The sequence below is a fragment of the Malaclemys terrapin genome, chromosome 1, assembly GCF_027887155.1.
Source record: "Malaclemys terrapin pileata isolate rMalTer1 chromosome 1, rMalTer1.hap1, whole genome shotgun sequence".
NCBI lineage: Eukaryota > Metazoa > Chordata > Testudines > Emydidae > Malaclemys > Malaclemys terrapin.
Window position 1 is genome coordinate 100,339,758 of NC_071505.1, and position 14,667 is coordinate 100,354,424.

Consider the following 14,667-nt stretch of genomic DNA (forward strand, 5'->3'; position numbering starts at 1 on the left):
TGTTCAGTCAGCCTCATCACTTAATTGGCTGAAGATTCTAATCCCTCCTTCCAGAAAGGAAAAGTACCATAGACACAGTTGCCAATTATTCTATTAGCACTGTTGACAGTGTGGGAGTATTTAATGTCCTTCAGAACTCTGATACAGATCTCCCAGAGGAAAACATGGTCCAGTAGTTAAAGCACAATAAAGAATAGCTGAGGATTTTCATCTCTACCACCAACTTCTTGTCTGACTTTGGAAAAGTTACTTAATCTCTCTGTACCCTAGTTTCCCCATCTGTAAAACACAGATAATGTATAATTCAGAGGGATGTTGTGACACTTAATTCTTTGACGTTTGTAACGTGCTGCAAGATCTTTATTATAATTTTAAAAATACAGAGTAAATGTAAAAAACATTCTTAAAGTGTATTATTGAGAGAAGTAGTGATAAAGGTTGCTAGTGAGTTTCCACTTGAGCTTGTTTCCATTGTTGCTTTCATAGGGTTGTCTGTGCAACCTTAATTCAGCCCCTTTGTGCATATGCATTATGATGTATTTATTTACATGATCACATATTATATTTTCTTAATTACTTAATTATGGATTTCCTAACTTTCGAGTGCTTGGGACGAAAGCTTGAGTGCTTCATGTTCTTGTAATGTAGTTTTGTGTACATAATTTCCTAGGTTTATTAAAAAGCAAACTGAAAAAACCCAGCAGTTCCATCACGTGGAACCATATTGACTCCCACATGGTTCATCAGCGGCATTAGAATCTTTATATCTACAGCACAATCTTCTGCTACTTGAACTAACGGAGTAAATTATAGCAATAGTAGGCCACCCTCCAGAGGGAGATGAGGCACACAAGTTACCCCTGGGTTTCAAAGATACTGGGAGTCAGCAGGGGGAGCACTGAGAGCACAAGTTCAGAGAGTTTCTTTGCTCTCAGCTCTACTGCCCAGCACCATAGTGGGCCTTAGCTACTAGGAGGAGCAATTGCAGAGAAAGCCCGTCTCAGCCCCTGCAGCCATGGTCTGCAGAATGCTAAGTACAGATGGAACATTAGGAGAATTTAGCTGCCAAACTCTAAAAAATCTCTACTTGGCATGTGCAAACTGAGATTTTCAGAGTGCTATAACTTGGCCAGATTTAGGTGGATTTTGAGAAGGGTAGGATCCCTGATACCAACTCAATACCCTGACAAATTTCAAGTCTCTGCTGGCAAAGCATGGAGGCGCTATAGCTTCTCAGCCAAACTTTTGAAGGATTCATTTAACACACGCAAAACAATGTGTTTTCCCCTAATATTGTCCAAAATTTACTCTTAGGCAGACACCCCATGTGGAAAATTTCAGCCAGAACTTTGTTTGGCAAAGTTATAAACAACCGAAAACAGGTCCTTATAATGGAAAGTGTCAGGCAACCTTAACTATAAGCTGTATCATAGGTGTAGGGATAGTTCAAGATAGTGACCCACTTTCCCTCATAGCAGAAACCCTGGATAAAATGTCAGGAGCTAAGTATTTTAGTAGTTTTGATTTGGTATCTGGATGCCATCAGGTTAAAGTAGCACCTGAGGATTAAGGAAAAACAGCCTCTGTGACACCCTAATGGGTTGTTTCAATTCGGTGGAATGCCTTTTGAATTTATGAATTCACCAGGGGCATTTCAGAGGGTGGTAAGAGATCTAACCCAAGATTTGAGAACTGAAGACCTCCTCACCTACTTAGATGACTTAATTTGTTTCCACAAAATGTGGGAAGAACATCTGGTTGGAGTGGAAAGAATTCCAAAGCTTTGTGAGGAATCAGGGTTTAAACTTACAGGAAACAAACGTCATTTTGCAAGGAGTTGCATCACCTTTCTGGGATATATGGTCAGTGAGAATGTCTTGGAGCCCTTACCCCCAGAAACTGAATGTTATAAAGGACTAGAAGGTTTCTACAAATCTGGAGGAGGAGGTACAGCGGTTTGTAGGCCTCTGCAGATTCTACAGGAGAGTTGTAAAAAAAAATTTGCAGTGCCATTATACCAGCTTAGTAAGGCTATGTCTACACTTGGAGCTGGGGGTCTGATTCCCAACCTTAGTAGACATACCTGCACTCATTCTCATTGAGCTAGCACACAAAAAACAGTACTGTAGCTGTGGTAGTACAGTCAGGGGTGAGCATTGGCATGGACTAGCTACCCCAAGTCCATGCCACGGCATCCGGGTGGGTTTGTAGTTGGGGTGATTAATCTAAGCTGCCATGTTTCCGCAGCTATGATTCTGTTTTTAGTGCGCTAGCTTAATAAGAGCTAGTGCAAACATGTCTACTCAAGCTGGGAATCACACTCCCAGCTCCAAATATAGTTGTAGGCTAACAGCAAATTTGTATATTCAGACAGTTTCTGAATCCATCTCCACAACCCAGAAGGATGCCTGTGAAGGTGGATTCACAGTAGATGGATTCTCCCATTGCTTCGGCAGATGAGTGAGATTCACAAAGTGTCTGAATATACATTCACAGTTCATCATAAATCTGGAAAGCACAATGCGGTTGTGGATGCTCTCAGCCTGGTGGAAGTAGTGAGAATAGACTCAGCCTGCTCTTGAGAGGATATCTGGCAAGAACAGTCTAAGACTGTTCCTGACCTGCGTTCCGTGCACCAACAGATCTACCAAAGGAGACCCAGACTGGGGAGGTTCAACGCAGTTCAGGAAAAATTATCCATTGATCCGACTACCAACTTGCTGGTGTATGAAGGTAACAAGGTTGTCTTGCCAGCAAGTTTACAGAAAATAATACTGGAATGCCTCCATGATAACAATGCAGCAGGCCACCTAGAGTATGAAAAGGCACCGAACCTGGTATCCAACAGATTTTTTTTATTACAGATGTTAAGGACTCTGGATACTTTTCCGTCTTGCATGTCAAGAAAGGAAAGTGCCAGCCAGGAGAGGCAGACCTCTTTTAGGGGAATGACTCAGCCTAGTAAGCCCTGGGAGTTCATACAGATTGACTTAAAATGCCCACTCCCAGAAACACCAGTGGGAAATCTGTATTTGTTAGTATGACCCTTTCCCCAACAATGTGGTGGTGCAGCCACTGAAGGATAAAAGGGCTGAGACAGTGACGACTGCACTAATGAAAAATGCAGTGTTGCAATATGGCCCACCAAGCTGCAAACAGCAGTGATCAGGGGAAATGTATGTGCTGGAGTTGTGACTTGCATTACTGTTGTTTTGGTGTCCCCCCTCCAGTCTACATTGCCATAGGCATATTCCTGACAGTACTGCTGGAATATCCTGAGAGATTGCTTTTTCCACTTTCGTTCTGCACTGCGATTCCAACAGACTCTAATCTGGCCTCCAATCAGGCAGCTGTGGTCAGCATCCTCTAAATCAGTATAATCTTTTCTTATAGCCATTATCTAACCACGTTGGAGTTTATGCTCTATGACTGTATTTCTCTTTTACCCAGAATGGGTGGCTTGCAATACTATCAATTGTTTAAGTTCCTTGTAAATTGAACCTTATTCAGGTTCACTTTGATTTTAACAAATGCCTAAAAGTTCATGGGCCAGATCCTCAGTTAGCGTGTACGGGTGCAGCTCCATTGACTTCAGTGGCTCCTAGCCCATTTACACCAGCTGAGGATCTGGCCTCACATTTATATCCCAAATTCATTTTGCATCCATTGGGTCTAAACATATAATGTTAAAAAAAATGGTTTCACTATATGGTGGCTAGAGCACAAGCAAACTTATACTGGAAACTTTGGGGCTAATGGCTCTTCCTTTGGTAAACTATGGGCTTTTCTGGCAACCCCATTGCAGGTACGTGTGGATCCTCTCACCAGCTAGGTACTAATATTATTAATTCTTATTAATATTAATTCTCAACCCTCCTCCTTTGTTATGACTGCTGCTGGCTGATAATTTGCCTTCTCATTTCCAGTCCCAAGCAACAAGATAATATTATGGATTCCACCTCTCACTGCCCACTTCTGCCCAATTACAAAGGGGGGAAAGTACCAGGTGCACAGCTCCTAGTTACTGTCTCTGCACCTGCAGTAGAGATATGGGGAGGCCTGTTTATGCCCTTGGGTGACTATCCAGCCACAATCTGGCCTTATGTTATCTGATGGGGCCATACTACAAATCTACCTAGCTGCTATAAAGGATTAAGTTTGAAGTTGCTACACTTCCTTTTGGCTCTCTCAGACGCGTACACAGAGATAGGAGATTGAGAAAGAGAATACAGGCGGGCTACATTAGAGAAAATGGATGGTTCAGTGGTTAGGGTGCTAGCTTAAGACTCAGGAGATATAGGTTCAATTCCCTCCTGTGTTATAAAAGCCCTGCATTGCCTTGGATAAGACTAAGCTTCAGTTTAAGATGAACCCTTGACCTCACTAAAGTCCATGGCAAAACTTCCCCTGACTTTACTGGGGCAAGGATTTCTCCCTTAATTGCTTTGTTTCTCAGATCCCCATCTGTAAAGTGGGGTAATAGTACTTCTCTATACTCATAAGGGTTCTGTAAGAGTAAATACATTAAAGATAGGGAAACACCTAATTATTACAGCAATGGGACCATATAAGTACTTAAAATAGACAGACAGCAGCAGAATCAGTACTGTTTATTTTATAAATAGTTGTTTTGTTTTTGTTTTTAGTTAGTTTGGTAAAAGCCTGGTTCAGTGTGGAAATGAAAGCAGCAATAAAAATTCTATATATCATTTGTAAAAATGGGAAATAGATAGCAGTCAATAAAATTAGAAGTTATGTAGCGTAGAAAATTGATAAGGGAAGCTAAATATATGAAGGAAAAATCCATGTCTGGTAGGGCTAAAGACAATATGAAGTAGTTTTTTAAATGTATCAGGGACAAAAGAAATCTGACCAATGATATAGGCCCATTACTAGATGGAGATGGTTAAATTGTTGATATGGATGCAGAAAAGACAGAAGTATTCCACAAATATTTCTGTTCTGTGTTTGGATATGAGGATGGTGTCCTCATATCATGTGAGGATAATAAACTACTTTCCAATCCATTACTAACTAAGGAGGTTAGATAACCTTTCTTTGGGATAAACATTTTTAAATCATCAGGTCTGGATAACTTGCATATAAGAGCCATAAAAGAGTTGGCTGAGGAGATCTGATACACTAATATTAATTTTTAATAACTCTCAGAATACCAGGGAAATTCCATAATAATTGGCTAACTTTCAGCCAATATTGAAAGGACAAGCAGGATGACCTGGGTAACTAGAGGCAGGTTAGGCTGACATCCGTCCTGCGCAAAATAATGGAAAAGCTATTATGGGATTCAATCAATAAAGAATTAAAGGATAGGAATAAAATTAATGCCTGTCAACATGGCTTTATAGAAAATAGGTCTTGTTTAACAAATGTGGTTTAATTTTTGATGAGATTACAAATTTTGTTGATAAAGGTAACTGAGTAGATGGAATAGTTTGTGGGAATACTTAGACTTCTTTAAGGTGTTTGACTTGATTCTACACCACCTTCTGATTAAAAATTAACACTATACAATATAAAGCGAATGCTAAAGGGATTAAGAACTAGCTAATGGACACAGCTCAAGAATGGACAAATATAAAGTAGATAAACTAGGCCTAAATGAAGTGAGATGGGTAACATCAGGAAAAATAACTGTCAGATGGACACATCCTACTATATTTTGGGCTATCAAGTGCCAGCGATGTACAGAGAGAGGCATGGCTCTGATACTAGCAAGAAGAGCCGCTAAAAGCCTGATAGACTGGGCACCAGTTTCCGAACGGATTATAATAGCATTATTTACATCAAATTTCCAGCAGGTGTCCATTATTCAATGCTATGATCTAGCAAATCAAGGTAGCCAAGAGGAAAAGAAAACTTCTACAATCAATTATGGAGCATAGTAGACAAGGTCCCCAAAAGGGATGTCCTCCTACTAACTGAAGACATGAATGCTAAAGTGAGGAGCAACTATACTGGAGGGGAAGGAATTATGGGGAAACAAGGCCTTGGTGAAATGAGCAAAAATGGGGAAATATTTGCTGATTTTTGTGGAATGAGTAACCTAGTTATTGGAGGAGCTATTTTCTCTCACTGTCCTATTCACAAGATAAAGTGGAGGTGCCCAGAACACAGAACAGGAAATCAAATTGATCATATTACAATTTGGCACAAATGGAGAAGAACGGAAGATGATGTATGTAGCCTGAATGGAACAGATATGGGAAAAGACCATGCATTAGTGGTATCTGAATTGAGAATAAAAAGAAGAACCTAAAAAGAGAACTGAACAACAGAGATGCCCATGTTATAACATCACCAAGCTAAAACTGACAACAACACAAGAAGAGTTTAGAATTGCTCTAGCAAATAGATACCCAGTGCTTTAAGTTGAAGATAATGGAACAATAGGAGGCAAATGTAAATGTATAAAGGAAGCTTTCACCAAAACTTGGGAAGAAGTGCTGGTATTTGGGAAGAAACACCACAGTGAATGGTTGTCTGAGAATACATGGCAGAAAATAGAAGAAAGACATAAAATTAAACTGAAATTAAATTGAGCAAGCACAAGGACGCAGAAACAGCGACTCCTGGAATAATATGCCACAAAGAACAATGAGGTCAAAAAGAGTGCCAGAAAAGACAAATGAGATTTTACAGACAAAATGGCAACAGATGCATAGATCACCGCAACACAAATGATATGCAGACACCGTATAACATCACTAGACCGTTGTCAGAAGAACAAACACCAACCAACCAGTCTGAGGTAATGTGGGCAATTTAACAACAAAGACATCAGAAAAATTAAATATAGGGAGGTGGTTATTTAATCAACTACTGAATGCCAAGCCACTGGTCAGCCCTCCAGACATAAAGGAAGAAGATGATCTGGACGTTGAAATAGGTCCTGTCAGTAAAGTAGAGAGAGAGGAGGCAGTCAATTGGTTAAAAAGTGGAAAGGCACCAGGTCTGGACCACATCACAATGGAGATCCTTAAGACAGTCTTGAAGAACACAGTAGATGTTTTGATAGGCCTCTTACAAATGATATGGAAAGAAGAAGAAAATCCAAACAGGTGGAAAAATGATCATATATAATGAAGCTGCCAAAGAAAGAAGACTTCATTCCATGCAAAAACTGTAGGGGCATTCAGTTGCTCTCCATCCCAAGTAAAATACACATGTTATCTTAGACAGACTAAAGAAAGCAGTAGATTCAAGATGACGGCAAGAACAGGCAGTGTGCAGACAGGAGAAATCATGCATAGATCAAATAGCAACCCTATGTATCATCATAGAACTATTTGCTCGAATGGTAGTCACTGCTCCAAAATGCCTTTGACACAGTGGATAGAACAGTGTTATGGAAGTTGCTTTGCAACTGTAGAATCCCCCAGAAATTAGTGACTATTATTCAGAGCTTCTATGAAAATGTGGCATACCAAGTAATACATAACAGTGAATTGACTAAACCACTCAAAGTAACTACCAGCATCACGCAAGGATGTCTTATGTCACCCAGGAACTTCCTACTGGTAAAGGATTGGTAATGAGAAAGATTACTAGGAGTATACCATGGATTTTCACATAGAAGCTAGAAGATCTCAATTTTGCATATGACATCAGCCTGCTTTCCCAGCCCCACAGAGATATACAGGCCAAAACAAATGATCTCCAGTCCTATGCACAGTTACTAGGGCTGAAAATCAATGAGTAAATTAAAAGTATGAGAATCAACACACAACAAGAAACTCCAGTAACACTTTCAGGGATTGAAATAGAAGAGGCCTGACATATCACATATCTTGGCAGCATCATAAGCAAAACAGGTGGAATTGACAAAGACATTAAAGCCAGAATAACTCAAGCCCACACCTTTGCAACCCTAAAACCAATCTGGAGAAACAGAAACCTTGCTCTCCAAATGAAACTTTGAATATATAACCTCATTATAAAGTCGGTATTACTATATGGTGCTGAAACTTGGAAACTTATCAAGACCTTACTATCTAAACTCCCAGTTATTATAAACAGCTGCCTTAGACAAATCCTCAACATCAAATGGCCAGAATAAATGACAAATGAAGAACTTTAGAGGAGGACGAAACAGAAACTGATAGGACAGGATACAATGGGATGAAAATAGAGATGGCTAGGACATATAGAGAATAGAACTGAAAAACATAATAAGACAGATGTTGGACTGGAATCCCCAGGGTAAGAAGTGACTGGACAATTTGGAAACAACAGAAGCAGAACTGAAAGCTATTAAAGTGACATGGGAAGATGCTAAAAGCAGGGGTGGCACCAGCGCACCTGGGGCGGCTAACCGCAGGGGGCGGCCTGCTGGTTGCTGTGGGGACGGAAGTCAGGGAGCCTTCGGCAGCCTGCCTGCGGGAGGTCCGCAGGTCCCGCGGCTTCAGCGGCAATTCAGCGGCGGGTACACCGAAGCCGCGGGACCAGCGGACCTCCCGCAGGCGCGCCGCTGAAAGCCACCTGACTGCCGTGCTTGGGGCAGCAAAATACATAGAGCCGCCCCTGGCTAAAAGGGCAGCAAGCGACTGCCAAATATGGAAGGCAGTGGTGAAGGCACTATGTTTTGCTTGGAAGAAAGCAGCATCAGTTGAGTAAGTCAGTCAGTATCAATGAAGCAGATGCTAAAGGGATAAGTAGTAGTCGTCAATGGGGAATCATAATTGAATGGGGATATTTCTAGTGGTGTTCTGCAGGGAATTTTACTAGTTCCAATGTTGTTCAATATTTTTAGCAATGATCTGGAAGTTAATATAAAATCTCTGCTGATAAAATTTGTGAATGACACAAAGATTGACAACTATGAGGATAGGACAGCCATACAGAGCGATTTGGATCACTTGGTCCCATTTGAATGAAATGTATTTTATACAGTCAAAAGCAAGGTCATACATGTAAGAACAAAGAATACAGGCCCTACCTATGTAATGGGGTGAAGTATCCTGGAAAACAGTGACTCTGAAAAGCATGTAGGAGCTATAGTTCATTGGATGCATAAAGAGGCGACTAGTGAGCGGGAGTAGGAAAGAGATTTTACCTCTGCATACAGCATTGGTGAGACCAATATTGGAATAGTAGGTCCAGTCTGGTGTCTACATTTTTAAGAGAGTGTTGAAAAATTTAAGAGGGTGTAGAAATGAGCTACAAAAATTATTCTGGGGATGAAGGAAATGCTTTATGGTGAGAGACTGAGCTCAATCTACTTAGTTTATAAAAAAATATATAATTGAGAGGTGACTTGATTACAGTATATAAGTACCTCACAGGGAGAAGATGCTGGTATCTAGCAAAGAAAGACATAACAAGAACCAATGAGTGGAAGCTAAAGGCAGAAAAATTCCAATTACAAATAAGGCACACGTTTTTAACAGTTAGGGTGATTAACTATTGGAACAAACTACTATGGAAAGTGTTGGATTCTCCATCTCTTGAAGTCTTCAGACCAAGATTGGATGCCTTTTTAGAAAATATGCTTTAGCCAAACACAAGTTATTGGGATCAATATAGGAATAGCTTTATTAAATTCTATGGCCCTTACTGTGCAGGAGGTCAGCCTATGTGAACTGAGAGACCCTTCCAGTCTTAAAAACTTTGAATCTAATTAAATAAGTTATCCTAAAACCTGCTTCAGTCAGTGATGTATTATTCCCTGGAGAGTGAATTTAGAAACATTTATTAAGCTAATATTTGAATAATGTGGCTTGAAGTTAAATAGCAATATTCTGAAATACTTGATGAGAGAAAATTTCAAGACTCTTAACAAGTATCAGGGGGTAGCCGTGTTAGTCTGTATCTACAAAAACAACAAGGAGTCTGGTGGCACCTTAAAGACTAACAGATTTATTTGGGCATAAGCTTTCGTGGGTAAAAACCTCACTTCTTCGGATACATAGAGTGAAAGTTACAGATGCAGGCATTATATACTGACACATGGAGAGCAGGGAGTTACTTCACAAGTGGAGAACCAGTGTTGACAGGGCCAATTCAATCAGACTCTTAACAGTAAACTTGATAAATTTCTTGTATAAAAAGGCTGGTGTTATATTTTTGGGAATCACCAGATGGCGCCAATACAGATAGTCATACAAATTCTATTTAACAGAGGGTAGGATGTTCTAGAGCCCTCAGATTGACATTATGGACAGAGGTAGGCCAATGCTGAGCACGTATGAAAATCCCACCCTGAAAGTATAGGTAGTTAGATCTTGGAGAAATACTAATTTTTTGTGGTGATGCACTTCCTTTTTAGAAGCGGAGTATGTCACTAGAAAAGTTGATTCTCTCTGACTGGAATCTTTCTTAGATACAAAGCAGCTGCCTATAGGATAGATACATAATAAGCAAACACTACATGTTTTTAAAACATAGTTTTCTCGTTGTGTCTTTAGGTACTGTAGTTTTGTTTGGAATGCAGATACACATGCCACAACAATGAATTTAACTGCAACTGTCAAATTATGATTATATCTTTATTTTCACAGAAATCTCCTTTGTTGTTTTGTTGTAGAAATCAATGAGACTTTTGCTTATCTTATGGAGATTTTATTCATCTGGTGTGTGGAGAATGAGTGATTATGACACTGAGACACTCTTATTTTTCCTGTAGTTTCATCTGGGACACAGACCCAAATGAGCAATGACACTTACATGCAAATAGTAACGTTTCTTACACGGTGTAGTCTTTCTTAAAAGAGCAGTAGATTGGTAGGTTTCAGGGTTGTTTCTTTAACAGCCAGTGCACCACTTAGCTACTTCTCTTTTGCTCTGATTTTTTAAAAAATTGTTCACATTTCAAAAGTTCTTCTTGGATTCCTTGGCCCCTTTCACAAGCTAAATAGCCCTGCTTGCCTGTTGTTACTCTAAATGAAAAAGAAATCACAGGAGCTGAGATCCAGCCCTTTTTCCCTGCAGGGCCTCAGTTGCCAGCACTTTTCTTGAACTAAAAATAGTATCTAACTGGTTCATTCGAAGAACAAAAATATTATACAGTTATGGAAACAGTGATCTAGAGCAGTGGTTCTCAACCCAGGGGCTGCATGCGGCCCAATTAGCACACAGCTGCGGCCCAGCTGTGTGCTAGAGGGCGGCAGGATCCAGGGCTGAGGCTGCCACATGGTGGGTCTGGGGTTGGGGCCAGCGTTCAGGATCCAGGGTTGGGCTGCCACCTGTCCCCCTGCAGCAGGGTCCAGGGTCAGGGTCGGGGCTGCCGACCAACCCTGCACAGCAGGGGTCAGGGTTGGCAGTGGGGTTGGGTCAGGACTGCTGTCTGGCCCCACACAATGGGGTCCAGCTTTGGGGTCTGGCTGCCCCCACACAGCAGGGTCTGGGGTTGGCGCTGCCACCTGTCTCTACAGAGCAGGGGTCGGGGTGGGCAGTGGGGTTGGGTTGGAGCTGCCGCTCGGCCCCGCACAACAGGGTACCGGGTCCCTGCTGCCCAGCCCTGCCACTGGGACTCCACTCCAGGCCCCACTCTGTGGAGGGGTCTCTGGGCTGGGGGACACTGGGTATAGCGGGGTGTGGGTGATGCTGTGGTTCTCAACCTGCGACTCAGGTAACACATTGTGGCCCGCATATGTAGCTCACAATGATTAACAGGTTGAGAACCGCTGATCTAGAGACTTAAGGAAGGAAAGAAAGAATAACTGATTTGAGGAGTCTGACTGCAGTAGTTACTTACACTTTACTCTATATGGGACTCATTGGTTCCACCACTTCAGACCTCAGATCTGCACTTTTAGTGTCACAGAAGATTTCCCTCGAAATTTTCTCATCTTACTTTGAACAGTGTCTCCTGCTTCTGTTTAGTGTGAGGAAATGAGGCCACCTTCATACAACCCAATACCTCCCCCTTCTTGTCTTCCAGAAATGATAGGTCAGGACACAGGCAACAACAAAATCAAGCTGAGGAAAAATTCCAAATGAGGATAGATTTGGTCATAGTGTAATCTTTCCTTCCTGATTTCAGCCAGATGGGCAATAGCATGAGCTATATCCATTTCTGTCCCAAACATAAAAGAGGGAGTGTTGATATCTTTGTCCTATTTCTATTTCTTTTCTGGACAATAAAATGAAACAAAATGGCGTGTTGGTATTTGTTAGATTTTGAGAAAAGTGTTGGACCCTATTTTGTAGACCTAAAGTCTGAAAATAGTCTTTCTGGGCCAGTTAAAAACAAACAACAACAAAACCTCGACACGCTCCCAGACTGCAGCTTCCCCAGGATGGAGCTCCTATGTGTTATACATGTTAAACATCTCCTATTCAGAGCTGACTCTGACTTTGTGCCCTGGGCCAGGTGAAAAGACTTTTCCAAAAAAATAAAAAAGTACATCTGAAATGGAAATTTCTACCAGGAAGATGGTTCTGTGGTTTTATAGGAGGTCAGCATTATTGTGCCTTTAAAAAATAGTGTTAGTTATGTTAATTTTTTTTAAAAAGCTAAAAGAAAAAAAGAGGAGGGAAGAGTTCTTTTATGGTCCTATTTTATCTTTTTTTTTTTTTTGGTCCTCTTTTTCAGTCGACTTTTTGGCAAAATACTGCATCTTCAGCCAGGAGAAGTTGGCTAAGTACAAAATGGCTTTTGAAGCGGTAAGTGTAAATTCAGACTTCTTTTCTTTTCTTTCTTCCTTTTTTTTTAATACCCCTCTCCTCCTGTGTCAGTAGACAGTTAAGCAGAAATAATAAGCACCATTGCTTGCAGTACACGTCCCATGAATTACTCTGACATCAAATGTAACTTTAGAATGGAGGCACGCTTTATTCTCTTTGGCGAACTGTTCCCCTGTCCGTTCTTTATTTACATGGCGTGAGCCTTAGTGCTGCACAGCCAGTCAGAACGAACACACATACACGCACACACACGCACACACACACACACAAAGAAGGGAGGCCATTAAACAAATTAAAAGGGATGGGGATGACTAATACAGTACTCTTGGAATCTGCAATTTGATTAGTCTGAGTTTAATACACAAAAGCAGCGCCGAAGCAGGAGGGGAGTCGAAGTGCTCTTTAATAACCTTCTACAATTAAATTATGGTGATGAATTTAACTATTCTGTGCTTCTAAAGGGGTCTTATTATCTGATTGACTGTGAAAGAAAGTCAGTATTTAACCAGGCTTCTTGAGTCCAGCTATCAGGAGACATACAGTAGTTTTATGCTTTAACAACTCCTTTTTTTTTTTTTTGCATGGCTCCCCCTATTTGAATTCATTTGTGATTGGAGAATGATGGCTCTTATGCTTATTCCACTGCGTTTGATATGACAGTGCACGATAACCCTTTTACTGCTCTACTCAGAGAGCTAGGACTAAAACAAAATGTTTGTGTTTTGTCTCCCGGTTGATATTTTCATTTTAAAATTGTATAACTTCATTGTGCTTTTCACCATTGTCTGATGATACATCATTTGAAGGTAGACATATACACCTTTACCATCTTCATTAATGACATTAATATTATCTGAGACCTCATATTTCTTTCTATCCTCTCACTCACTCACTTCACTGTCCGTTTGGCATATGCTGAATGCCCAGTTACCGGTTGTAAATGCAGAGTATCTATATAAACAGAGCAATGAAATACATTCTTCAAAATATCACATTTATGTTATTGCCTGAGCTTAATGACTGTGTCTGCTTTAGTTCTTTAGCCATCTTCCCTTACAGACTTTAGTGTCAGTCTGAGGTCAAGGTTGGGTAGCTACCTTTATACCAAATAAGAGAGTGTAATAGAAGCAGAATCCAAGTGTTGGAGCCTGTGATATTGCTTTTACTTTTCTCACTAAGGGCGAAAATCGTTTGATCTTCACCGCAGGGTTTTGCCTTAATATTTTAAGTAGATCTAGGTAGATGGGGGTAAAGAGACCACTATGCTGGACAGTCATTCATTTAGGCCCTGATATTGACACCCATTTGCATGTGGAGTTGTCCCTTTTTCTGCGAGTATCCTCATTGAAGAAGATGAGTGGAGTTAAGGAACTGTACAACGTGAGTCAGTATGGTAGAATCTGGCTCTGCGTTTGTTCTTGCATTCAGTGTTTAACATAAGGTGCTCAGCATTACTGTCCGTGTTGTAATACTGTCCCTTTCAAATCCATAAGCATTTCAGTCCCCTTTGGAACTGAGAATGCTGAAGGGTCACCTTCACTATACTGCACAATACCCTCTGTCCCCTCAAATGTTCTAGGGCCAAATTCTGAGTCTTTATTCAACTTTTACTCGGCCCACTATGTCAGTGAATAAGGACTGAGGGCAAGAGTGTAACTAGCCCTCTGCAGCTACACAGGGGAGTAAAGAGGCATAAAGGCCCCCCTACATGTGTTCTCTGGAGAAGTTCACCCAGATTGCTGCTCTGTGTGCAGGTGAGAGAGTGAGCCAAGCCCTGTGGGCGCTGCTCGTGTTTGTTTGTTTGAAATTTTGCAAGCGTTCACCAAAAAATATGTAACGTCAAAATACCATTTCATCCAGCTCAGGAATTACTCACCATGGAGAGAGACGCTAAGGCCCATGCAGCTGAGAAGTGCACAGTGGAAGTCGGCATTGCATATAAAGGTGGCTTTAAGCCATTCTTGCGGAACCTTTATCCTAGACCAGCTATGCATCAGGCTGGTCCCCTGGCATAAGTTAGAG

General features: G+C 41.0%; 1 protein-coding gene across 2 annotated transcripts in view; it reads left to right on the forward strand.

Moving 5' to 3' along the window:
• The window catches only part of LOC128839879 (uncharacterized), a 225,220-nt gene that overhangs the window by 160,109 nt on the left and 50,444 nt on the right, over positions 1-14,667 (forward strand). For both annotated transcript variants that reach the window (XM_054033239.1, XM_054033247.1), the window contains one exon: positions 12,554-12,624. In XM_054033239.1, the coding sequence (XP_053889214.1) occupies positions 12,554-12,624 (71 nt within the window). The remainder of the gene's footprint in view (positions 1-12,553; positions 12,625-14,667) is intronic.